Here is a 27918-nt window from a genome sequence, read left to right as displayed (position 1 = left end):
AGTAAGTGCTCTTCACTCAGTTCATTACTATAGTGCTTTGCGAAATTATTCGGCCCCCTTGAACTTTGCGACCTTTTGTCACATTTCAGGCTTCAAACATAAAGATATAAAACTGTATTTTTTTGTGAAGAATCAACAACAAGTGGGAGACAATCATGAAGTGGAACGACATTTATTGGATATTTCAAACTTTTTTAACAAATCAAAAACTGAAAAATTGGGCGTGCAAAATTATTCAGCCCCCTTAAGTTAATACTTTGTAGCGCCACCTTTTGCTGCGATTACAGCTGTGAGTCGCTTGGGGTATGTCTCTATCAGTTTTGCACATCGAGAGACTGAAATTTTTTCCCATTTCTCCTTGCAAAACAGCTCGAGCTCAGTGAGGTTGGATGGAGAGCATTTGTGAACAGCAGTTTTCAGTTCTTTCCACAGATTCTCGATTGGATTCAGGTCTGGACTTTGACTTGGCCATTCTAACACCTGGATATGTGTATTTTTTAAACATTCCATTGTAGATTTTGCTTTATGTTTTGGATCATTGTCTTGTTGGAAGACAAATCTCCATCCCAGTCTCAGGTCTTTTGCAGACTCCATCAGGTTCTTCCAGAATGGTCCTGTATCCATCCATCTTCCCATCAATTTTAACCATCTTCCCTGTCCCTGCTGAAGAAAAGCAGGCCCAAACCATGATGCTGCCACCACCATGTTTGACAGTGGGGATGGTGTGTTCAAGGTGATGAGCTGTGTTGCTTTTACGCCAAACATAACATTTTGCATTGTTGCCAAAAAGTTCAATTTTGGTTTCATCTGACCAGAGCACCTTCTTCCACATGTTTGGTGTGTCTCCCAGGTGGCTTGTGGCAAACTTTAAACAACACTTTTTATGGATATCTTTAAGAAATGGCTTTCTTCTTGCCACTCTTCCATAAAGGCCAGATTTGTGCAATATATGACTGATTGTTGTCCTATGGACAGAGTCTCCCACCTCAGCTGTAGATCTCTGCAGTTCATCCAGAGTGATCATGGGCCTCTTGGCTGCATCTCTGATCAGTCTTCTCCTTGTATGAGCTGAAAGTTTAGAGGGATGGCCAGGTCTTGGTAGATTTGCAGTGGTCTGATACTCCTTCCATTTCAATATTATCGCTTGCACAGTGCTCCTTGGGATGTTAAAAGCTTGGGAAATCTTTTTGTATCCAAATCCGGCTTTAAACTTCTTCACAACAGTATCTCGGACCTGCCTGGTGTGTTCCTTGTTCTTCATGATGCTCTCTGCACTTTTAACGGACCTCTGAGACTATCACAGTGCAGGTGCATTTATACTGAGACTTGATTACACACAGGTGGATTGTATTTATCATCATTAGTGATTTAGGTCAACATTGGATCATTCAGAGATCCTCACTGAACTTCTGGAGAGAGTTTGCTGCACTGAAAGTAAAGGGCCTGAATAATTTTGCACGCCCAATTTTTCAGTTTTTGATTTGTTAAAAAAGTTTGAAATATCCAATAAATGTCGTTCCACTTCATGATTGTGTCCCAATTGTTGTTGATTCTTCACAAAAAAATACAGTTTTATATCTTTATGTTTGAAGCCTGAAATGTGGCAAAAGGTTGCAAAGTTCAAGGGGGCTGAATACTTTCGCAAGGCACTGTAAGTTATCTCCAAGCTAGCCTGGTTGTCATATAGCCAAACAGCTGCCTGGTTGTCATATAGCCAAACAGCTGCCTGGTCGTCAGATACCAAACAGCTGCCTGGTTGTCATATAGCCAAACAGCTGCCTGGTCGTCAGATACCAAACAGCTGCCTGGTTGTCATATAGCCAAACAGCTGCCTGGTCGTCATATAGCCAAACAGCTGCCTGGTTCAGCTGCCTGGTCGTCAGATACCAAACAGCTAGCCCAAACAGCTGCCTGGTTGCATATAGCCAAACAGCTGCCTGGTTGTCATATAGCCAAACAGCTGCCTGGTTGTCATATAGTCAGATACCAAACAGCTGCCTGGTTGTCATATAGCCAAACAGCTGCCTGGTCGTCATATAGCCAAACAGCTGCCTGGTTGTCATATAGCCAAACAGCTGCCTGGTTGTCAGATAACCAAACAGCTGCCTGGTTGTCATATAGCCAAACAGCTGCCTGGTTGTCAGATAACCAAACAGCTGCCTGGTTGTCATATAACCAAACAGCTGCCTGGTTGTCAGATAACCAAACAGCTGCCTGGTTGTCATATAACCAAACAGCTGCCTGGTTGTCAGATACCAAACAGCTGCCTGCTTGTCAGATAACCAAACAGCTGCCTGGTTGTCAGATAACCAAACAGCTGCCTGGTTGTCAGATAACCAAACAGCTGCCTGGTTGTCATATAGCCAAACAGCTGCCTGGTCGTCAGATACCAAACAGCTGCCTGGTTGTCAGATAACCAAACAGCTGCCTGGTTGTCATATAACCAAACAGCTGCCTGGTTGTCAGATAACCAAACAGCTGCCTGGTTGTCAGATAACCAAACAGCTGCCTGGTTGTCAGATAACCAAACAGCTGCCTGTGCTCAAAAGTTAGAAACTGTTAGTGTTTACACCAAGTTAGCTTGTAACCTTTATTACAAAGAACAAATTCTTATTTACAATGACGGACTACCCCGGGCCAAACCCGAACGATGTGGGGCCAATTGTGCACCGCCCTATGGGACTCCGAATCACGGCCGGTTGTGATACAGCCTGGATTCAAACCAGGGACTGCAGTGATGCCTCTTGCGCTGAGATGCAGTGCCTTAGACCGCTGGGGCCACTCAGGAGACCCGATTAACAGATGCTGTTATACAGAGTGTCTTAAAGGACCAATCAGGGTTAAGTTCCTTGCTCAAAGGTACATAGACAGAATTTTCACCTCGTCAGCTCGGGAATTTTGAACTAGTGACCTTTCGGTTGTTGGCAAAACGCTCTTAAACGCTAGGCTACCGGCTGTCCAACAACGACAGACCTCCAAAATACTGAGGACATCATCCATCTCCCTGACCACCCGTCCTTCTCTGTCCTGGTTTATCTCAAACTTCTTCTCTCTGTTTTGGTTAATCTCAAACTTCTTCTCTCTGTTGTGGTTATTCTCAAACTTCTTCTCTCTGTTTTGGTTCATCTCAAACTTCTTCTCTCTGTCTTGCCTCTGACTCTATCCGTTGACTAGCTCTCTCAATCTTTATCTCGTCTGGACATTTAATTGAACATTATCCCCGTCACCTCCCCCATACATCTCTTTCTCTGTCTCTCTCTCTGTTTAAATGATGCTGACACAACACCTGGGAGATTCGCCCACACAATATTAAACCGGAGGAGGAAGGAGGGCCGTCTCATGTATGTGATATAGAGTAGATAAGGCTGTCATGACAGGGTGGATTGGCGCTGGCTCTAGCCAGGCAGCATGTGAAGTGACAGGTCCATTTGGCTTGGGTTAACCCACAGTAATGCATCTGTAGATGAACGAGGGAATAAGCCTGCAGACCCAGCTGACTGACACTGGGTTCCATCCAGCTGCACCGTCATCCTTCCTGGAAGCAACAGCAGAGTAGCTTATAGGAGGAATCCCTCAACTACACAAGAGTTTATACTGTAATTAGGTTTAAGTCGGGCTAGTAAATAATATCTTTATGGTGTATGTTTTGGCAGAAAGGTTACCTGGGGGTGTCGTTACTGTTCTCCAGGCTGTCACAGAGCCCCTTAGAGGGGGTGGACCTCCCGCTGCTGTCAGGGTCCTGGGCGGGGGGCATAGGGTAGGCCTGGTTAGGTAGGGCTGCGCGGCGGCCCTCCCCCCCTCCTCCCCCTCTCTGGGGCTTGATGGGGCCCCTCAGACCCGTCTCAGAGCTCCTCTTCATGGCCTGTAGCTGGGCCAGGGGCACGATGTCGCAGGGCTGGGGCCGGTGCCACACCGTCTGCTGACTGGCACTGTTGTAGTAGTAGAAGCGTTTGTTGTGGCTGTCAAACAGCTCCCACCACTGGCTGCCGTCGGACTGGCGCACGGCGGCGCCTGGGGGGGGCTCCCAACCACACTCCCCCGAGGCCAGGTTCACGTACATGCGCTCCTGCGAGCGTGGCTCCATGATCTCCACCCAGTCACAGCTAGAGAGAGGAGAGAGGGGGGACATGGGAAATGTAGTCAAGATCTCCACCCAGTCACAGCTAGAGAGAGGAGAGAGGGGGGACATGGGAAATGTAGTCAAGATCTGGAAGACTGTACTTGAATGACAGAATGAATGACAGAATGAATGACAGAATGAATGACAGACAGAATGACAGAATGAATGACAGACAGAATGACAGAATGAATGACAGACAGAATGACAGAAAATAGGTATTTTTTTTCTTCTTTTTTAAATGGAAAATCACTGATGATGTCTAATAGTTTTGATCAGTTACGCTAGCACGGACAAAAGAGACAGGAAAAGTGACCCAGGATTAAACATAGATTCCATCCGCAGTTGGCTTAGGGATTAAAGTAAGTGGAGAAGGAGGGCCAGTGGACAGAGGCAGGAGGAGCTGAGGCTGTTGCCCACTAGGGGTTCTCTCTGGGCCCAGCTCTACTCAAGGAGAGGCCAAACAAAGGAGCCAGGCGAGAGAGAGCGAGCTGGTTCTGGGGCTCTGTTCACAAACACAAACTGACCCCACAGAGCCCCTGGACAGCAACACAATTAGACCCAACCAAATCATGAGAAAACAAAAATATAACTATTTAAAATCAAAGTTTATTTGTCAAGTGCGCCGAATACAACAGTGAAATGCTTACTTACAGGCTCTAACCAATAGACACACTAGAAAGAATCGACAAAAAAACAGAACAAACTGGAATGTTATCTGGCCCTAAACAAGACAGTCCACAGTGGCAGGATACCTGACCACGATGACTGACCCCAAATGAAGAAGATCCTTGACTATGTACAGACTCAGTGAGCATAGCCTTGCTATTGAGAAAGGCTGCCGTAGGCATAACTGGCACTCAAGAGAAGACAGGCTATTGTCACGACTTCTGCTGAAGTTGGTCCCCTGTCCTTGTTCGGGCGACGTTCGGCGGTTGAAGTCACCAACCTTCTAGCCATCGCTGATCCACTTTTCATTTTCCATTGGTTTTGTCTGGTCTTCCATCACACCTGGTTCCAATTCCATCAATTCCATGTTGTGTATTTAACCCTCTGTTCCCCCCCCATGTCCTTGTGGGTAATTGTTTCTTGTAGTGCTTATACAACGGTCTGCTGGTGATTCCCGGGTTTTGTTTGACCCGTTTATTGTATTGTTCTGTTGACGGTGGTTTATGGGTATTAAACGATACCGTTGTGAACCACTCCTGCGCCTGACTTCCCCGCCAGTACACACCTCACTACAGCTATGTACTGCCCCAAAAAATGAGTTGGAAACTGTCAAATGTAAGACCGTATTAGAGACACATATTTTTCACAGATTACACAGACCTACAGAGAATTTGAAAACAAATTAGACTTGTGACTCGTTGCCATGAGAACAGGGCAACCAGTTAGGAACAAACAACATTGTAAATATATATATGTTTATGTATCTTCCTCTACTATTTGTACTACAACTATTTACACATTACTAAGAGAGAGAGAGATCGAGAGAGAGACAGAGACACAGAGAGAGAGACAGAGGCAGAGACAGAGAGAGACAGAGGCAGAGACACAGGGAGAGAGAGACAGAGGCAGAGACACAGAGAGAGACAGAGGCAGAGACACAGAGAGAGAGACAGAGGCAGAGAGAGAGAGAGACAGAGGCAGAGACAGAGAGAGAGAGACAGAGGCAGAGAGAGACAGAAAGAGAGGCAGAGACAGAGAGAGAGAGAGAGAGAGAGAGAGAGAGAGAGAGAGAGAGAGAGACAGAGACAGAGAGACAGAGGCAGAGAGAGACAGAAAGAGAGGCAGAGACAGAGAGAGAGAGAGAGAGAGACAGAGGCAGAGACAGAGAGAGACAGAAAGAGAGGCAGAGACAGAGGCAGAGAGAGAGAGAGACAGAGGCAGAGAGAGACAGAAAGAGAGGCAGAGACAGAGAGAGAGAGAGAGAGAGAGAGAGAGAGAGAGAGAGAGAGAGAGAGAGAGAGAGAGAGAGAGAGACAGACAGAGACAGAAAGAGAGGCAGACAGAAAGAGAGGCAGAGACAGAGAGAGAGAGACAGAGGCAGAGACAGAAAGAGAGGCAGAGACAGAGACAGAGACAGAGGCAGAGAGAGAGAGAGAGAGAGAGAGAGAGACAGAGAGAGAGACAGAGGCAGAGACAGAGAGAGAGACAGAGGCAGAGAGAGACAGAAAGAGAGGCAGAGACAGAGAGAGAGAGAGAGAGAGAGAGAGAGAGAGAGAGAGAGAGAGAGAGAGAGAGAGAGAGAGAGAGAGAGAGGCAGAGACAGAGAGAGACAGAAAGAGAGGCAGGGACAGAGAGAGAGACAGAGGCAGAGACAGACAGACAGAAAGAGAGAGACAGAGAGAGACAGAGAGAGGCAGAGACAGAGAGAGAGAGACAGAGAGAAGAGACAGAGAGAGAGACAGAGAGAGACAGAGAGAGGCAGAGACAGAGAGAGAGAGAGACAGAGATATAGAGGCAGAGACAGAGAGAGACAGAGAGAGGCAGAGACAGAGAGAGAGAGAGAAAGAGAGAGGCAGAGACAGAGAGAGAGACAGAGACAGACAGAAAGAGAGGTAGAGAGAGAGAGAGAGAGAGACAGAGACAGAGACAGAGAGAGAATCAACAGAGAGAATCAACCGTGCAGAATCAACCGTGCAGAATCAACCGTGCAGAATCAACCGTGCAGAATCAACCGTGCAGAATCAACCGTGCAGAATCAACCGTGCAGAATCAACCGTGCAGAATCAACCGTGCAGAATCAACCGTGCAGAATCAACCGTGCTGGCATGGTAGCTCTAACCACACTGTTAATCACAGTAGGCAGTGTACCTACACAGTTCACACCCAACTACACACCCAACAGTTCACACCCAACTACACACCCAACAGTTCACACCCAACTACATACAAAGGAGCTTTCCACCCAGACACACACACACACACACACACACACACACACACACACACACACACACACACACACACACACACACACACACACACACACACACACACACACACACACACACACACACACACACACACACACACACACACACATTAAAACCTGTCAGTAAAGAAAACAAGACTCACAAAGGGAACACCTGGATGATCACTCTGCTAAGACCTCTTGGAAATGTTAAAAGCTCACAAAGACACACTTTGTTTTATATGAAAAGGTGTAATAACTCCCTGTCACTTTCTACTAATTATTCTTAGACATAAAATCCACCAACAATTTTTTTACACAACAGCACTTTCTCCCACTGTCCTGAGTTTCCTCCCCAAACAACATGATATGGTCTCTGAAATGGAAGCTACAATACTATCAGACTGATCAAACTGATCAGACAGATCAGGTCACACTGACTTACACACTTGAACACACTATCGGAGGATTCCTACTTCTGGATGGTCCACAGAACGCTAAGAAAGCACTGCAGTCTCGTCTCTATACAACCTGTCCAAAACCTTGTTCGACGTGTCTCACCTACCTGTCCCAAATCCAAGAGTCTCGACTCCAGCACAATGACAGTGGTATCCCCCCCACAGCTAGCACAGTAGCTGACTGACTCCCTGTCCTCTCACCCCAACTCCCTAGTGGTATCCCCCCCACAGCTAGTATAATAGCTGACTGACTCCCTGTCCTCTCACCCCAACTCCCTAGTGGTATCCCCCCCACAGCTAGTATAGTAGCTGACTGACTCCCTGTCCTCTCACCCCAACTCCCTAGTGGTATCCCCCCACAGCTAGCATAGTAGCTGACTGACTCCCTGTCCTCTCACCCCAACTCCCTAGTGGTATCCCCCCACACAGCTAGTATAGTAGCTGACTGACTCCCTGTCCTCTCACCCCAACTCCCTAGTGGTATCCCCCCACAGCTATCATAATAGCTGACTGACTCCCTGTCCTCTCACCCCAACTCCCTAGTGGTATCCCCCCACAGCTAGCATAGTAGCTGACTGACTCCCTGTCCTCTCACCCCAACTCCCTAGTGGTATCCCCCCACAGCTAGCATAGTAGCTGACTGACTCCCTGTCCTCTCACCCCAACTCCCTAGTGGTATCCCCCCACAGCTAGTATAGTAGCTGACTGACTCCCTGTCCTCTCACCCCAACTCCCTAGTGGTATCCCCCCACAGCTATCATAGTAGCTGACTGACTCCCTGTCCTCTCACCCCAACTCCCTAGTGGTATCCCCCCACAGCTAGTATAGTAGCTGACTGACTCCCTGTCCTCTCACCCCAACTCCCTAGTGGTATCCCCCCACAGCTATCATAGTAGCTGACTGACTCCCTGTCCTCTCACCCCAACTCCCTAGTGGTATCCCCCCCACAGCTAGTATAGTAGCTGACTGACTCCCTGTCCTCTCACCCCAACTCCCTAGTGGTATCACCCCTACAGCTAGTAAAGTAGCTGACTGACTCCCTGTCCTCTCACCCCAACTCCCTAGTGGTATCCCCCCCACAGCTAGTAAAGTAGCTGACTGACTCCCTGTCCTCTCACCCCAACTCCCTAGTGGTATCCCCCCACAGCTAGCATAGTAGCTGACTGACTCCCTGTCCTCTCACCCCAACTCCCTAGTGGTATCCCCCCACAGCTAGTATAGTAGCTGACTGACTCCCTGTCCTCTCACCCCAACTCCCTAGTGGTATCCCCCCCACAGCTAGTATAGTAGCTGACTGACTCCCTGTCCTCTCACCCCAACTCCCTAGTGGTATCCCCCCCACAGCTATCATAGTAGCTGCCTGACTCCCTGTCCTCTCACCCCAACTCCCTAGTGGTATCCCCCCACAGCTAGTATAGTAGCTGACTGACTCCATGTCCTCTCACCCCAACTCCCTAGTGGTATCCCCCCACAGCTAGTATAGTAGCTGACTGACTCCCTGTCACCCCAACTCCCTAGTGGTATCCCCCCACAGCTAGTATAGTAGCTGACTGACTCCCTGTCCTCTCACCCCAACTCCCTAGTGGTATCCACCCCCACAGCTAGCATAGTAGCTGACTGACTCCCTGTCCTCTCACCCCAACTCCCTAGTGGTATCCCCCCCCACAGCTAGTATAGTAGCTGACTGACTCCCTGTCCTCTCACCCCAACTCCCTAGTGGTATCCCCCCACAGCTAGTCATAGTAGCTGCCTGACTCCCTGTCCTCTCACCCCAACTCCCTAGTGGTATCCCCCACAGCTAGCATAGTAGCTGACTGACTCCCTGTCCTCTCACCCCAACTCCTTAGTGGTATCCCCCCACAGCTAGTATAGTAGCTGACTGACTCCCTGTCCTCTCACCCCAACTCCCTAGTGGTATCCCCCCACAGCTAGCATAGTAGCTGACTGATCCCCTGTCCTCTCACCCCAACTCCCTAGTGGTATCCACCCCCACAGCTAGTATAGTAGCTGACTGACTCCCTGTCCTCTTACCCCAACTCCCTAGTGGTATCCCCCCACAGCCAGCCCCAGTAATCCAGGGCTCCCAGCCACAGGCCTGCTTTTGTCCCTCTCAATAACGCTGACTAGACCCTGCTATAAAGCTCTGTCCTGGCTGTCACTGCATCAAATCCCACCAGCCAGGGTCATGAAAATACTAATGCCTCAGGGCTTACACTACACAACATGACACACACACACACACAGAGGGAGAACCCGTACAGTGGAGAGCAAACCAACCATGCTGTTCTGTTGCGACTCCCAGCACCTGAGGAAGAGAGAGAGAAACACTTCCAACTAGGTCATGGCTAGAAGGGATCCAGCATTTGTCAAATGAATGTTGTTTTATCTAACCCTAACTCAAATGCTTTTCTTAACCTTAACCTAATCATCCTAACCTGCTGCGTTAATTCTCCTAACCTACTACGTTAACTCTTCTAACCTGCTACGTTAATAATTCTCCTAACCTGCTACGTTAATTCTCCTAACCTGCTACGTTAATTCTCCTAGCCTACTACGTTAACTCTTCTAACCCGCTACGGTAATTATCCTAACCGGCTACGTTAATTCTCCTAGCCTACTACGTTAACTCTTCTAACCTGCTACGTTAATTATCCTATTAAAAGTCAAAGCTGACGTTAATTTGACAAGAGCTGGACCCCTTCTAGCCATGATCTTCGACCTGGGCCATGACCAAACAACTCAATGATACCTGATGTCTGTCTGTCTGTCTGTCTGTCTGTCTGTCTGTCTGTCTGTCTGTCTGTCTGTCTGTCTGTCTGTCTGTCTGTCTGTCTGTCTGTCTGTCTGTCTGTCTGTCTGTCTGTCTGTCTGTTTGTTTGCCTGTCTGTTTGTCTGTCTGTCTGTCTGTCTGTCTGTCTGTCTGTCTGTCTGTCTGTCTGTCTGTCTGTCTGTCTGTCTGTCTGTCTGTCTGTCTGTCTGTCTGTCTGTCTGTCTGTTTGTTTGCCTGTCTGTTTGTCTGTCTGTCTGCCCGTCTGTCTGTCTGTCTGTCTGTCTGTCTGTCTGTCTGTCTGTCTGTCTGTCTGTCTGTCTGTCTGTCTGTCTGTCTGTCTGTCTGTCTGTCTGTTTGCCTGTCTGTTTGCCTGTCTGTTTGCCTGCCTGCCTGCCTGCCTGCCTCTGTCTGTCTGTCTGTCTGTCTGTCTGTCTGTCTGTCTGTCTGTCTGTCTGTCTGTCTGTCTGTCTGTCTGTCTGTCTGTCTGGGGAAACTGACTGGAGATATAAAGAAAGAGACATAATATGATTGATAGTGATTGATTGATAGTGTAGCAGTACATGCTCTCACAGTCTTCTGTTATTGTACCCTAGAGGCTTCGCAGAACATAACTTCCTGTGTCTGTGGCAGGGAGAAGTTTCACTTTATCTTAACAACACTGTAGCACTGAACAGGGATGTACACACTGCCAGATGTTTCAATGCTGCTATTTTCTTACCAGGCTTTTTCGCAAATTCACCTCCCGCTTGTTACTTGGGACAGTTTTGGTATAATCTCTAACTTTCTAATTGTGCCAAACATTTGACATCAACCTGACCTTTGAACAAAGAGGGTTTCCTCTATGTCTCTTTGACAGGAGAGTCTTCAGAAACACGTCCAGACTGGACCAGGGGTTGACACAGCTTTTACAAGAACAGGGATGTGCAGAGACCTTTCAGGGGGCAGGTGCCCAAACTGAAAAAAAGATTGACATCATGGGCTATCAGCTGATCATTGATGGTGATGATTGATGTAAATCTGCTAGTCATCTAGCTCAATTTTTTAAACTAATTGTGATTTATCTTCATTGCTCTTCAATAATTGCTTCATAATAAAATATTCATTAGCTTCTAACTCAAGATATACACTGAGTGTACAAAACATTAGGAACACCTGCTCTTTCCATGACATAGACTGACCAGGTGAATCCAGGTGAAAGCTAGGATCCCTCTTTGATGGTAGTAGATGCCAGGCGCACCGGTTTGAGTGTGTAAAGAACTGCAACGACGCTGGGTTGCTGGAATGGTCCAGCAACCAAAGGACAACTTGACGCAACTGTGGGAAGCATCGGAGTCAACATGGGCCAGCATCCCTGTGGAACGCTTTCAACACCTTGTAGAGTCCATGTTCCAATGAACTGTGGCTGTTCTGAGAGGGGCGCAACAAAATATTAGGAATGTGATCCTCGTGTTTTGTACACTCAGTGTATGGCTGGCTGGCTAGTGGCTCGTGTGGATATTTAAGCATATGGTGGTTATTGGGAGTCTATACGACCTGTGTTGCTGCTGTCGACTGAGGAAGCATGGAGTTGGGTCAGAGCGAGGGTCATTGATGCAGCTGCTCCTGTCTGACTTTTTGCCTCTCTCTGCTGCGTGTGCCAGCCAACCAGACCGAATATTGATGATGATGTAAATCAAGTGTTATCAAGTGCTAATCAATAGTTATGCTGATGTGACAGTACTGTTGATATTTAAACTATGTAGCTAGCTACACACACTCGACCTGTTCACCTCATCTCAAGACATGCATGTCTGGGTACCGGGGCGTACTCAATCTCTGTACAAGTTAGACTAGGAAAAAGGCACAAGGGGCAATGGGTTCAGAACAATGACAAAACTTTATACTAAAAATGGTAATTACACCACCAGGATGGAAAAGGGCCATGCGCTAGGCACAAGGAGCAGGGCTTAGTTTAGATAGGGAGGGAAGAGACAGGGGGGATGAGAGAGACATTCAGCTACTCATACAATCCTATTACAAGGAGTTTGTCAATAGCTCCGCAGATGAGGAAGTAAATGCTGTGCAGTCACTGCATGGGACTCAGGGTAAACAATTACTCTCCTCCATGAGCTGAATCCACTTGTGTGCAATCTAATTAAAGAGAAACATTGTGTTGTGAAGCCAGAACTTGAACCGAAGTTTGATTTTGTTTATAAGTATCACGAGGACAGTCTCTCTCTCTCTCTCTCTCTCTCTCTCTCTCTCTCTCTCTCTCTCTCTCTCTCTCTCTCTCTATCTGTCTCTCTCTCTCCCTCTCTCTCCTTCCTGAGCATTCCTCTCTCTCCCTCTCTCTCCTTCCTGAGCATTCCTCTCTCTCCTCTCTCTCCTTGCTGAGCATTCCTCTCTCTCTCTTTCTCGCTATATATATATATATACATGTAATTCAAAGGTCTTTATTGGCATGGGAACATGTTTACATTGCCAAAAGCAAGTAAAAAAGATAATAAACAAATCAGAAATTAACAGGAAACATTACACTCACAAACGTTCAAAAGAACACTAAAAAACACTTTGTTTTTTGGGGGAATTGCACATTACTTTACTATTTATATTTTTGACAACTTTTACTTTTACTGCCCTACATTCTTTAAGAAAATTATATTATTTTTACTCCATATATTACATTATATTTTCCATGACACCCAGAAGTACTCGTTACATGTTGAATGCTTGGCAGGACAATTAATTGTCTAATTCACACACTTATCAAGAGAACATCCCTGGTCATCCCTACTGCCTCTGATCTGGTGGACTCACTAAACAGAGAACATCCCTGGTCATCACTACTGTCTCTGATCTGGAGGACTCACTAAACAGAGAACATCCCTGGTCATCCCTACTGCCTCTGATCTGGTGGACTCACTAAACAGAGAACATCCCTGGTCACCACTACTGCCTCTGATCTGGTGGACTCACTAAACAGAGAACATCCCTGGTCATCCCTACTGTCTCTGATCTGGTGGACTCACTAAACACATGCTTCGTTTGTAAATTATGTCTGTGTGTTGGAGCGTGCCCCTAGCTATCCGTAAGTTTAAAAGCAACAATAAAATTATGCTGTTTGGTTTGAAATGGTCTTTGAAATTAATTATACTTTTACTTTTGATGCTTAAGTATATTTCAAACAAAATACTATTAGACTTTTACTCAAGTAGTATTTTACTGGGTGACTTTCACTTTTACTTGAGTCATTTTCTATGAAGGTATCTTTACTTTTACTACAGTATGACAACTGGGCCCTTTTTCCACCACTGCAAAAGAATAGAGACATTTCACATTTCACATGTTATACAATGTTGTAACATTTGTGCAAATAGTTAAAGTACAAAATAATAAAAAAATAAACATAAATATGTTTTGTATTTACAATGGTGTTTGTTCTTCACTGTGATGGCACACTGTGGTATTTCACCCAACAGATAATATGGGAGTTTGTCAAAATTGGATTTGTTTTCGAATTCTTTGTGGGTCTGTGTATATCTCTGTCTCTAACACACACGCACGCACGCACGCACGCACGCACACACACACACACACACACTCAGCTGCCGACTGAAGCACAGATCAGCGATCACTCTGGGCATCTCCCGTGTGGGTGGTCGGTGGAACAAACAGAAGCCTCCTGGTGCAGCCCAAACAAATCAACAGACAAACACAGGCAGTCGTAAACTCCTCCCTGCTCACCACCGCCCCTTCAAACAGCTGGCAGCACCTCCAGAACAACACAGCGTTCCTTCACTATAACACTTCCAAGCAGCAATGTAACGTGGGATACTGTTTTTCCGTTGGTTCTTTATTTTGGGCCTTGCATGTAAGGCTCTGTAGGGCTCTGTATGGCTCTGTAGGGCTCTGTATGGCTCTGTATGGCTCTGTAAGGCTCTGTATGGCTCTGTAAGGCTCTGTAGGGCTCTGTATAGGGCTCTGTAGGGCTCTGTAAGGCTCTGTAGGGCTCTGTAAGGCTCTGTAGGGCTCTGTAAGGCTCTGTAGGGCTCTGTAGGGCTCAGTAAGGCTCTGTAGGGTTCAGTAAGGCTCAGTAAGGCTCTGCAAAGCTCTGTAAGGATTTGTAAGGCTCAGTAAGGATCTGTAAGGCTCAGTAAGGCTCAGTAAGAGTCTGTAAAGCTCTGTAAAGCTCTGTACGGATTTATAAGTATCTGTAAGGCTCAGTAAGGCTCTGTAAGGCTCTGTAGGGCTCAGTAAGGATCTGTAAGGCTCAGTAAGGATCTGTAAGGCTCTGTAGGGCTCAGTAAGGATATGTAAGGTTCAGTAAGAATCTATAAGGATCTGTAAGGATCTGTAATGCTCAGTAAGGCTCTGTAAAGCTCTGTAGGGCTCTGTAGGTCTCAGCAAGGGTCTGTAAGGCACAGTAAGGTTCTGTAAAGCTCTGCAAGTCTCTGTAGGTCTCAGTAAGGGTCTGTAAGGCTCAGTACGGATCTGTAAGGATATGTAAGGCTCAGTATGGCTCAGTAAGGATCAGTAAGGATATGTAAGGCTCAGTAAGGAATTGTAAGGCTCAGTAAGGCTCAGTAAGGCTCTGTAGGGCTCAGAAAGACTCAGTAATGCTCTGTAAAGCTCAGTAAGGCTCTGTAAGGCTCAGTGAGGGTATGTAAGGCTCAGTAAGGATCAGTAAGGATATGTAAGGCTCAGTAAGGATCAATAAGGCTCTGTAGGGCTCAGAAAGACTCAGTAATGCTCTGTAAGGCTCAGTAAGGCTCTGTAAGGCTCAGTAAGGCTCTGTAAGGCTCAGTAAGGATCTGTAGGGCTCAGAAAGACTCAGTAAGGCTCTGTAAAGCTCAGTAAGGCTCTGTAAGGCTCAGTAAGGATCTGTAGGGCTCAGAAAGACTCAGTAAGGCTCTGTAAAGCTCAGTAAGGCTCTGTAAGGCTCAGTAAGGATCTGTAAGGCTCAGTAAGGATCAGTAAGGATATGTAAGGCTCAGTATGGCTCCGTAAGGATCTGTAAGGCTCAGTACGGCTCCGTAAATATCTGTAAGGATATGTAAGGCTCAGTAAGGATCAATAAGGATCTGTAAGGATATGTAAGGCTCAGTATGGCTCAGTAAGAAACTGTAGGGCTCAGTAAGAATCTGTAAGGCTCAGTAAGGATCTGTAAGGATATGTAAGGCTCAGTAAGGCTCAGTAAGGGTCTGTAAAGCTCTGTAAAGCTCTGTAAGGATTTATAAGTATCTGTAAGGCTCAGTAAGGGTCTGTAAGGCTCTGTAAGAATCTATAAGGACCTGTAAGGATATGTAATGCTCAGTAAGGCTCTGTACAGCTCTGTAGGGCTCTGTGGGTCTCAGTAAGGGTCTGTAAGGCACAGTAACGCTCTGTAAGGCTCAGTAAGGCTCTGTAAGGCTCAGTAAGGCTCTGTAAGGCTCAGTAAGGCTCTGTAGGGCTCAGAAAGACTCAGTAATGCTCTGTAAAGCTCAGTAAGGCTCAGTAAGGGTATGTAAGGCTCAGTAAGGATCAGTAAGGATATGTAAGGCTCAGTAAGGATCAATAAGGATCTGTAAGGATATGTAAGGCTCAGTATGGCTCAGTAAGAATCTGTAAGGCTCAGTAAGGATCTGTAAGGATATGTAAGGCTCAGTAAGGATCTGTAAGGCTCAGTAAGGCTCTGTAAGGCTCAGTAAGGATCTGTAGGGCTCAGAAAGACTCAGTAAGGCTCTGTAAAGCTCAGTAAGGCTCTGTAAGGCTTAGTAAGGATCTCTAAGGCTCAGTAAGGATCAGTAAGGATATGTAAGGCTCAGTATGGCTCCGTAAGGATCTGTAAGGCTCAGTACGGCTCCGTAAGGATCTGTAAGGATATGTAAGGCTCAGTAAGGATCAATAAGGATCTGTAAGGATATGTAAGGCTCAGTATGGCTCAGTAAGAAACTGTAGGGCTCAGTTAGAATCTGTAAGGCTCAGTAAGGATCTGTAAGGATATGTAAGGCTCAGTAAGGCTCAGTAAGGGTCTGTAAAGCTCTGTAAGGATTTATAAGTATCTGTAAGGCTCAGTAAGGGTCTGTAAGGCTCTGTAAGAATCTATAAGGACCTGTAAGGATATGTAATGCTCAGTAAGGCTCTGTACAGCTCTGTAGGGCTCTGTGGGTCTCAGTAGGGGTCTGTAAGGCACAGTAACACTCTGTAAGGCTCAGTAAGGCTCTGTAAGGCTCTGTAAGGCTCAGTAAGGCTCTGTAAGGCTCAGTAAGGCTCTGTAGGGCTCAGAAAGACTCAGTAATGCTCTGTAAAGCTCAGTAAGGCTCTGTAAGGCTCAGTAAGGGTATGTAAGGCTCAGTAAGGATCAGTAAGGATATGTAAGGCTCAGTAAGGATCAATAAGGATCTGTAAGGATATGTAAGGCTCAGTATGGCTCAGTAAGAATCTGTAAGGCTCAGTAAGGATCTGTAAGGATATGTAAGGCTCAGTAAGGATCTGTAAGGCCCAGTAAGGCTCTGTAAGGCTCAGTAAGGTTCTGTAAGGCTCAGTAAGGATCTGTAGGGCTCAGAAAGACTCAGTAAGGCTCTGTAAAGCTCAGTAAGGCTCTGTAAGGCTCAGTAAGGATCTGTAAGGCTCAGTAAGGATCAGTAAGGATATGTAAGGCTCAGTTTGGCTCCGTAAGGATCTGTAAGTCTCAGTACGGCTCCGTAAGGATCTGTAAGGATATGTAAGGCTCAGTAAGGATCAATAAGGATCTGTAAGGATATGTAAGGCTCAGTATGGCTCAGTAAGAAACTGTAGGGCTCAGTAAGAATATGTAAGGCTCAGTAAGGATCTGTAAGGATATGTAAGGCTCAGTAAGGCTCAGTAAGGGTCTGTAAAGCTCTGTAAAGCTCTGTAAGGATTTATAAGTATCTGTAAGGCTCAGTAAGGGTCTGTAAGAATCTATAAGGACCTGTAAGGATATGTAATGCTCAGTAAGGCTCTGTACAGCTCTGTAGGGCTCTGTAGGTCTCAGTAAGGGTCTGTAAGGCACAGTAACGCTCTGTAAAGCTTTGCTAAGCTCTGTAAATCAAATCAAATCAAATCCAATTTATTTATATAGCTCTTCGTACATCAGCTGATATCTCAAAGTGCTGTACAGAAACCCAGCCTAAAACCCCAAACAGCAAACAATGCAGGTGTAGAAGCACGGTGGCTAGGAAAAACTCCCTAGAAAGGCCAAAACCTAGGAAGAAACCTAGAGAGGAACCAGGCTATGTGGTAGGTCTCAGTAAGGGTCTGTAAGGCTAAGTACGGATCTGTAAGGATATGTAAGGATAAGTAAGGATCAGTAAGGATCTGTAAGGCTCAGTATGGCTCAGTAAGAATCAGTAAGGATATGTGAGGCTCAGTAAGGCTCTGTAATGCTCAGTAAGGATCTGTAAGGCTCAGTAAGGATCTGTAAGGCTCTGTAGGGCTCAGTAAGGCTCTGTAAGGCTCTGTAGGGCTCAGTAAGGATCTGTAAGGCTCAGTAAGGATCTGTAAGGCTCAGTACGGATCAGTAAGGATATGTAAGGCTCAGTAAGGATCTGTAAGGATATGTAAGGCTCAGTAAGGCTCTGTAAGAATCTATAAGGATCTGTAAGGATCTGTAATGCTCAGTAAGGCTCTGTAAAGCTCTGTAGGGCTCTGTAGGTCTCAGTAAGGGTCTGTAAGGCACAGTAACGTTCTGGAAAGCTCTGCAAGTCTCTGTATGTCTCAGTAAGTGTCTGTAAGGCTCAGTACGGATCTGTAAGGATATGTAAGGGTCTGTAGGTCTCAGTAAGGATCAGTAAGGATATGTAAGGCTCAGTATGGCTCCGTAAGGATATGTAAGGCTCAGTATGGCTCAGTAAGGATCAGTAAGGATATGTAAGGCTCAGTATGGCTCAGTAAGAATCTGTAAGGCTCAGTAAGAATCTGTAAGGCTCAGTAAGGATATGTAAGGCTCAGTAAGGATCAATAAGGATCTGTAAGGATATGTAAGGCTCAGTATGGCTCAGTAAGAATCTGTAAAGCTCAGTAAGGATCTGTAAGGATATGTAAGGCTCAGTATGGCTCAGTAAGGATCTGTAAGGATCAGTAAGGATCTGTAAAGCTCAGTAAGGATCTGTAAGGCTCTTACTCCACCACTATAACTGTATTTGTCTTGTGGCTTTAACCTCCTGTGCCATTCATGTTCTAGACACACTGCTCACATGGATATCATCTGATGGGTGCAATTATGAGTTGTGCTCGTCTCTCTAGTTCTAAAGAGAGGGCAGAGGAGAGGAAGAGAGGGCAGGGGAGAGGAAGAGAGGGCAGGGGAGAGGAAGAGAGGGCAGGGGAGAGGAAGAGAGTGCAGGGGAGAGGAAGAGAGGGCAGGGGAGAGGAAGAGAGAGCAGGGGAGAGGAAGAGAGGGCAGGGGAGAGGAAGAGAGGGAAGGGGAGAAGAAGAGAGGGCAGGGGAGAGGAAGAGAGGGCAGGGAAGAGGAAGAGAGGGCAGGGGAGAGGAAGAGAGGGCAGGGGAGAGGAAGAGAGGGCAGGGGAGAGGAAGAGAGGGCAGGGGAGAGGAAGAGAGGGCAGGGGAGAGGAAGAGAGGGCAGGGGAGAAGAAGAGAGGGCAGGGGAGAAGAAGAGAGGGCAGGGGAGAGGAAGAGAGGGCAGGGGAGAGGAAGAGAGGGCAGGGGAGAGGAAGAGAGGGCAGGGGAGAGGAAGAGAGGGCAGGGGAGAGGAAGAGAGGGCAGGGGAGAGGAAGAGAGGGCAGGGGAGAGGAAGAGAGGGCAGGGGAGAGGAAGAGAGGGCAGGGGAGAGGAAGAGAGGGCAGGGGAGAGGAAGAGAGGGCAGGGGAGAGGAAGAGAGGGCAGGGGAGATGAAGAGAGGGCAGGGGAGAGGAAGAGAGGGCAGGGGAGAGGAAGAGAGGGCAGGGGAGAGGAAGAGAGGGTAGGGGAGAGGAAGAGAGGGTAGGGGAGAGAAAGAGGGGCAGGGGAGAGGAAGAGAGGGCAGGGGAGAGGAAGAGAGGGCAGGGGAGAGGAAGAGAGGGCAGGGGAGAGGAAGAGAGGGCAGGGGAGAGGAAGAGAGGGCAGGGGAGAGGAAGAGAGGGCAGGGGAGAAGAAGAGAGGGCAGGGAGAGGAAGAGAGGGCAGGGGAGAGGAAGAGAGGGCAGGGGAGAGGAAGAGAGGGCAGGGGAGAGGAAGAGAGGGCAGGGGAGAGGAAGAGAGGGCAGGGGAGAGGACGAGAAGGCATGGGAGAAGTGTGTGTGTGTGTGTGTGTGTGTGTGTGTGTGTGTGTGTGTGTGTGTGTGTGTGTGTGTGTGTGTGTGTGTGTGTGTGTGTGTGTGTGTGTGTGTGTGTGTGTGTGTGTGTGTGTGTGTGTGTGTGTGTGTGTGTGTGTGTGTGTGTGTGTGTGCGCGCGCCCAGGAATGGTGGGTAAACACATCCACACACACAGCTGGACTTTCAAACTCATATACTACAATGTTCCAAGAGCAGGGGGAGATACCTAAGAAGACTTGGCCAATGAGAAACACTCTAAGAAGAGGACTGTTGAGCACCCTTCCCAGAGAAGACTTGGCCAATGAAAACACTCTAAGCAGAGGACTGTTGAGCACCCTTCCCAGAGAAGACTTGGCCAATGAAAACACTCTGAGGAGAGGACTGTTGAGCACCCGTATCTACACCATACCACATGGAGAAGTACAGTAGGAGGAGAGATTTCACAGAGGAGAAGGGAAAGAAACATAAGTATCAAGAAAAGAATAGAGAAGAAAGTTAGAAACAAAGAGAAAGGGAGAGGGAAAGTGAGAGATGGAGGTGGGAGATGGAGAGATGGAGAGGGGAGATGGAGAGATGGAGAGATGGAGAGGGGAGATGGAGAGATGGAGAAGGGAGATGAAGAGGGGAGATGGAGAGATGGAGAGGGGAGATGGAGAGATGGAGAGGGGGAGATGGAGAGGGGAGATGGAGAGATGGAGATGGAGAGATGGAGATGGAGAGGGAAGATGGAGAGATGGAGAGGGGAGATGGAGAGATGGAGAGGGGGAGATGGAGAGATGGAGAGGGGAGATGGAGAAATGGAGAGGGGAGATGGAGAGATGGGGAGATGGAGATGGTGAGGGGAGATGGAGATGGAGAGGGGAGATGAGATGGAGAGAGGAGATGGAGAGGGGAGATGAGATGGAGAGATGGAGAGGGGAGATGAAGAGGGGAGATGGAGAGGGGAGATGGAGAGATGGAGAGGGGAGATGAGATGGAGAGATGGAGAGGGGAGATGGAGAGATGGAGAGGGGAGATGAAGAGGGGAGATGGAGAGGGGAGATGGATAGGGGAGATGGAGAGATGGAGAGGGGGAGATGGAGAGGGGAGATGGAGAAATGGAGAGGGGAGATGGAGAGATGGGGTGATGGAGATGGAGAGGGGAGATGGAGAGATGGAGAGGGGAGATGGAGAGGGGAGATGGAGAGATGGAGATGGAGAGATGGAGAGGGAGATGGAGAGATGGAGAGATGGAGAGGGAGATGGAGAAATGGAGAGGGAGATGGAGAGGGGAGATGGAGAGATGGAGATGGAGAGATGGAGAGGGGAGATGAGAGATGGAGATGGAGAGATGGAGAGGGGAGATGGAGAGATGGAGAGGGGAGATGGAGAGATGGAGAGGGGAGATGGAGAGATGGAGAGGGGGAGATGGAGAGATGGAGAGGGGAGATGGAGAGATGGAGAGGGGAGATGGAGAGATGGTGAGGGGAGATGGAGAAATGGAGAGGGGGAGATGGAGAGATGGAGAGGGGGAGATGGAGAGGGGAGATGGAGAGATGGAGAGGGGGAGATGGAGAGGGAGATGGAGAAATGGAGAGGGGGAGATGGAGAGATGGAGAGGGGGAGATGGAGAGGGAGATGGAGAGATGGAGAGGGGAGATGGGAGATGGAGAGATGGAGCAGGGAGATGGAGAGGGGAGATGGAGAGATGGAGAGGGGAGATGGAGAGGGGAGATGGAGAGATGAAAAGGGAGAGATGGAGATGGAGGGATGTAGAGGGGAGATGGAGAGGGGAGATGGAGAGATGGAGAGATGAAAAGGGAGAGATGGAGCGATGGAGAGGGGGAGATGGAGGAATGGAGATGGAGTGATGGAGAGGGGGAGATGGAGAGATGGAGAGGGGAGATGGAGAGATGAGATGGAGAGATGGAGAGATGGAGAAATGGAGAGGGGAGATGGAGAGATGGAGAGGGGGAGATGGAGAGATGGAGAGGGGGAGATGGAGAGGGGGAGATGGAGAGATGGAGAGGGAGAGATGGAGAGGGGGAGATGGAGAGATGGAGAGGGGGAGATGGAGGGATGGAGAGGGGAGATGAGATGGAGAGAGGAGATGGAGAGGGGAGATGGAGAGGGGAGATGGAGAGATGGAGAGGGGAGATGAGATGGAGAGATGGAGAGGGGAGATGGAGAGATGGAGAGGGGAGATGAAGAGGGGAGATGGAGAGGGGAGATGGATAGGGGAGATGGAGAGATGGAGAGGGGAGATGGAGAGGGGGAGATGGAGAAATGGAGAGGGGAGATGGAGAGATGGGGTGATGGAGATGGAGAGGGGAGATGGAGAGATGGAGAGGGGAGATGGAGAGGGGAGATGGAGAGATGGAGATGGAGAGATGGAGAGGGAGATGGAGAGATGGAGAGGGGAGATGGAGAAATGGAGAGGGGAGATGGAGAGGGGAGATGGAGAGATGGAGATGGAGAGATGGAGAGGGGAGATGGAGAGATGGAGAGATGGAGAGGGGAGATGGAGAGATGGAGAGGGGAGATGGAGAGATGGAGATGGGGGGGGAGATGGAGAGATGGAGAGGGGAGATGGAGAGATGGAGAGGGAGATGGAGAGATGGTGAGGGGAGATGGAGAAATGGAGAGGGGGAGATGGAGAGATGGAGAGGGGGAGATGGAGAGGGAGATGGAGAGATGGAGAGGGGGAGATGGAGAGATGGAGAGGGGAGATGGAGAGATGGAGAGGGGAGATGGAGAGATGGAGAGGGGAGATGGAGAAATGGAGAGGGCGAGATGGAGAGATGGAGAGGGGGAGATGGAGAGGGGAGATGGAGAGATGGAGAGGGAGATGGAGAGGGAGATGGGAGATGGAGAGATGGAGCAGGGAGATGGAGAGGGGAGATGGGGAGATGGAGAGGGGAGATGGAGAGATGGAGAGGGGAGATGGAGAGGGAGATGGAGAGATGAAAAGGGAGAGATGGAGATGGAGGGATGTAGAGGGGAGATGGAGAGGGGAGATGGAGAGGGGGAGATGGAGAGGGGAGATGGAGAGATGGAGAGGGGAGATGGAGAGGGGAGATGGGAGATGGAGAGATGGAGCAGGGAGATGGAGAGGGGAGATGGGGAGATGGAGAGGGGAGATGGAGAGATGGAGAGGGGAGATGGAGAGGGGAGATGGAGAGATGAAAAGGGAGAGATGGAGATGGAGGGATGTAGAGGGAGATGGAGAGGGGAGATGGAGAGATGGAGAGGGGGAGATGGAGAGATGAAAAGGGAGAGATGGAGAGATGGAGAGGGGGAGATGGAGGGATGGAGATGGAGAGATGGAGAGGGGGAGATGGAGAGATGGAGAGGGGAGATGGAGAGATGAGATGGAGAGATGGAGAAATGGAGAGGGGAGATGGAGAGATGGAGAGGGGGAGATGGAGAGATGGAGAGGGGGAGATGGAGAGGGGGAGATGGAGAGATGGAGAGGGAGATGGAGAGATGGAGAGGGGGAGATGGAGAGATGGAGAGGGGGAGATGGAGAGATGGAGAGGGGGAGATGGAGGGATGGAGATGGAGAGATGGAGAGGGGGAGATGGAGAGATGGAGAGGGGAGATGGAGAGATGAGATGGAGAGTGGGAGGCACAAGAAAAGGGACAAATTCCACTGTAAATACAACCCATATGAACTATTTGCACATCGTTACAACACTGTATATAGACATAATATGACATTTGAAATGTCTCTATTTGTTTATTTGTTTATTATTTATTTTCTGTTCATTTCACTTTTGTTTTTTTCTATTTCACTTGCTTTGGCAATGTTAACATATGTTTCCCATGTCAATAAAGCCCTTTGAATGGAATTGGAGAACCTGAAACTGAGCACATGTTTCTAAACACAGAGTCTGGTCAGACATGAGAGTCTCCTCCCTCTGGAACTCTTGGCTTGTGACTCCAGGCTGCCCACAAAGGGTGAAAATTAGCGTTCTGCTCATGCCAGGCTGCCTCTACCATCCTGGGCTCACACCCAACTTCCACTGGAGCTTCACAAAACGGCCAACGAGACACATTATTAGCCAAGCTGGCAGGGACACCATGCCATCACCACCATGCCTCAACTCTGGGACCCCAGAGCTGGGTTCTCTTTTGTGTGCCACAGGATGAAATACTAGATCTGAGACTTGGCCACTTCTATAGTGCTTTAGTGCTATCCTGAATACTGGGGCTTCTTTAGACTCTGCTCACCTGAACCCCCTCTCAATGAAGTTACATTCTATTCAAATGGCTTTATTGGCATGAGAAACATATGTCTACTATGTCTACATTTCCAAAGAATGTCAATGTCAATGTCTCTCTCTCTCTCTCTCTCTCTCTCTCTCTCTCTCTCTCTCTCTCTCTCTCTCTCTCTCTCTCTCTCTCTCTCTCAATTCAATTAAATTCAAAGGACAAAAGATCTAGGTGCTGCTATAGGCCCTCCTTGGTTGGTGACAGAAGCACCAGATCATCAGCAAACAGTAGACATTTAACTTCACATTCTAGTAGGGTGAGGCCGGGTGCTGCAGACTGTTCTAGTGCCCGCACCAATTTGTTGATATATACATGTTTGTTGAAGAGGGTGGGGCTCCAGCTGCATCCCTGTCTCACCCCACGGCCCCGTGGAAAGAAATGTTTGTCTCCACTTCTGTTGATTGTGGCAATCAGTCCTTGGTTCCAAATATTGGGGAAGATGCCAGAGCTGAGGATGATGTTAAAGAGTTTAAGCCAATAGTTTGTGGTCTGCATATTTTATCATTTCATTTAGGATGCCATTAACACCACAGGCCTTTTTGGGTCAGAGGGTTTGTATTTTGTCCAGTACTTCATTCAGTGTACTTGGAGAATCCAGTGGGTTCTGGTAGTCTTTACTAGTTGATTCTAATATTTCTAATTGATCATGTATATGTTTTTGCTGTTTGTTCTTTGTTATTGAGCCAAAAAGATTGTAGAAGTGGTTTATCCATACATCTCCCTATTGGATAGATAACTCTTCGTGTTGTGGTTTGTTAAGTTTGTTATAATTTCTCCAGAAGTGGTTAGATTCTATGGATTCTCTCATTATATTCAGCTGATTTCTGATGTGAGGTACCTTCTTTTTCCATAGTGTATTTCTGTGTTGTTTTAGTGATTCACCATAGTGAATTCTTAGGCTCAGGTTTTCTAGGTCACTATGCTTTTGGTTGGACAGGTTCCTCAATTTCTTTCTTAAGTTTTTGCATTCTTCCTGAAACTATTTGCCATCGTTTCAAATGTTCTTAGTTTGTCAGCTTGACATTTTTAGATTTGATAGGTAAAGCTGGAAGGTCAAATATACTGTTTAGGCTTTCTACTGACAAGTTTTCACCTTCACTATTACAATGACATGTTTTGTCTAAAACGGATTGAATGAGTTGTTGCCTAATTGTCTTTAGGTAGGTTTCCACACTACTTTCCTTCCATCTATAGCATTTCTTAATATTGTGCAGTTCATTTGGCTTTGATATCTCTTGATTGAGTGTTGCTCTGTTCAAGTGATTTTGCTGTGATCTGATAGGGGTGTCAGTGGGCTGACTGTGGACGCTCTGAGAGACTCTGGGTTGAGGTCAGTGATAAAGTAATCTGCAGTACTACTGCCAAGAGATGAATTGTAGGTGGAGTCTCTTCGAAGCCTACCATTGACTATGTACCGACCCAGCCTGCGACAGAGCTGCAGGAGTTGGTTGTTCTGTGATACACTACAGGTCAAAAGTTTTAGAACACCTACTTATTCAAGAGTTTTTCTTTATTTTTACTATTTTCTACATTGTGAAATTTCTACATCAAAACTATGAAATAACACATGGAATCATGTAGTAACCAAAAAAAGTGTTAAACAAATCCAAAAATATTTTATATTTGAGATTGTTCAAATAGCCACCCTTTGCCTTGATGACAGCTTTGCACACTCTTGGCATTCTCCCAACCAGCTCAAGAAGTAGTCACCTGGAATGCAGTTCAATTAAAATTTAATTTGTGGAATGTGTTTCTTAATTAGTTGTGCTGTGACAATGTAGGGGTGGTATACAGAAGAAGAAGAAGCCCTATTTGGTAAAAGACCAAGTCCATATTATGGCAAGAACAGCTCAAATAAGCAAAGAGAAAAGACAGTCCATCATTACTTTAAGACATGAAGGTCAGTCAATATGGAACATTTCAAGAACACTGAAAGTTTCTTCAAGTACAGTCGCAAAAACCATCAAGTGCTATGATGAAACTGGCTCTCATGATGACCGTCACATGAAAGGAAGACCCAGAGTTACCTCTGCTGCAGAGGATAAGTTCATTAGAGTTACCAGCCTCAGAAATTGCAGCCCAAATAAATGCTCCACAGAGTTCAAGTAACAGACAAATCTCAACATCAACTGTTCAGAGGAGACTGTGTGAATCAGGCCATCATGGTCGAATTGCTGCAAAGAAACCACTACTAAATGATACCAATAGGAAGAAGAGATTTGCTTGGGCCAAGAAACATGAGCAATGGACATTAGACTGGTGGAAATTTGTCCTTTGATCTTGAGTCCAAATTTGAGATTTTTGGTCCCAACCGCCGTGTCATTGTGAGAGACGGTGTGGGTGAACAGATTATCTCTGCAGGTGTTTTTCCAACTGTGAAGCATGGAGGAGGAGGTGTTATGGTGTGGGTGAACAGATGATCTCCGCAGGTGTATTTCCCACTGTGAAGCATGGAGGAGGAGGTGTTATGGTGTGGGGTTGCTTTGCTTGTCACACTGTCTGTGATTTATTTAGAATTCAAGGCACACTTAACCAGCATGGCTACCACGGCATTCTGCAGCAATACACCATCCCATCTGGTTTGGTCTTATAGGGACTATCATTTGTCTTTCAACAGGACAATGACCCAACACACCTCCGGGCTCTGTAAAGGCTATTTGACCAAGACGGAGAGTGATGGAGTGCTGCATCAGATGACCTGGCCTCCACAATCACCTGACCTCAACTAAATTTGGAAGGTTTGGGATGAGTCAAACCGCAGAATAAGGAAAAGCAGCCATCAAGTGCTCAGCATATGTGAGAACTCTTCAAGACTGTTGGAAAAGCATTCCAGGTGAAGCTGGTTGAGAGAATTCCAAGAGTAATCAAAGCTGTCATCAAGGCAAAGTGTGGCTATTTGAACAATCTCAAATATAAAATATTTTGGCATTTGTTTAACACTTTTTTGGTTACTACATGATTCCGTATGTGTTATTTTTTGATATTATTATTATTAATATGTAGGTAGCCACAGAGTAGTACATGTCCCTGGGCCTGAAAATGGTTGATCTTCCCCTCTAGGATGAAGAACTTATCTTCGTTAAAGTATGGGGATTCTTGTGGGGGGGATATAGGTAGCACACATGAGGACATTTTTCTCTGTTGAGATAATGTACTTATTCATTTCTAGCCAGATGTAAAGATTTCCTGAGTCTCTTCCCTGTTTCACACCTGGTAGTTTGGTGGATGGGTCTACCAGCTCTCCGTAACCTAGAGAGCAACCAGTAGGTCTGTCTCCTCTGCATCATGTTCCTTGTTGGATGACAATGTCTGTATTTCCAATTTCTTTGTTGAAGTCTGGGTTCCTGCTCTTTAGGCCAAAGGCAAATGACCTCAAACCTTGTATATTCCAGGATGAGATAGTAAAAGCTTTGTGTTCCATAGTGTCTAGTGTTGTTTTCGTGGTGTTTAGGCTCATACCATTACAGTAGGTGTGAGCAGAGCATGTTGAGCATCTGATACATACCTCGTAGGTCGCATGATGGGGCTTGGGTGGGTGTGTTATAGTGGGGGTTGGGCCTGTTGCTCTGCTCATGGCCTGGGAATATGTCCTGCTGTCATGGTCTCTCGCTCTCGCTCTCTCTCTCTCAATCTCTCAACTCTCTCTATCTTTCAACTCTCTCTCTCTCTCTCTCTCTCGCTCTCTCTCTCTCAATCTCTCAACTCTCTCTATCCTTCAACTCTCTCTCTCTCTCTTTTTCAACTCTCTCAACTCTATTTTTCTCAACTCTCTCAACTCTCTCTCTGTTTCCTTGTTCCTGTGTGTAATCAGGACTATACTACTGGGACTGGGACGGGGGTGAGGGGAGGGGGATGAGGGGACGTGGATGACGGGAGGGTGTGAGGGGACGGGGATGAGGGGAGGGTGTGAGGGGACGGGGATGAGGGGAGGGTGTGAGGGTACAGGGGTGAGGGGAGGGGGTGTGGGGCAGGGGGAGGTGGTCGTGTGGCCACAACAACAGGGCTCACCTGTTCTCCCTTTACAGAGTAAATAAACATGAAAGCCTGGACTCACAGATGGCTCACTGTGGCGGCATAAACAAACACACACACACACACACACACACACACACACACACACACACACACACACACACACACACACACACACACACACACACACACACACACACACA

The 27918-nt window shown here is 47.4% G+C and overlaps 1 protein-coding gene across 1 annotated transcript in view; it reads right to left on the bottom strand.

The window, feature by feature from the left end:
• The window catches only part of LOC124045541 (rho GTPase-activating protein 39-like), a 177170-nt gene that overhangs the window by 100692 nt on the left and 48560 nt on the right, over positions 1-27918 (bottom strand). Inside the window, exon 2 of the mRNA XM_046364894.1 lies at positions 3663-4103. Within this exon, the coding sequence (XP_046220850.1) occupies positions 3663-4103 (441 nt within the window). The remainder of the gene's footprint in view (positions 1-3662; positions 4104-27918) is intronic.

The sequence above is a fragment of the Oncorhynchus gorbuscha genome, linkage group LG10 (assembly GCF_021184085.1).
Source record: "Oncorhynchus gorbuscha isolate QuinsamMale2020 ecotype Even-year linkage group LG10, OgorEven_v1.0, whole genome shotgun sequence".
NCBI lineage: Eukaryota > Metazoa > Chordata > Actinopteri > Salmoniformes > Salmonidae > Oncorhynchus > Oncorhynchus gorbuscha.
This window is presented reverse-complemented; position numbering and strand designations above follow the sequence as displayed.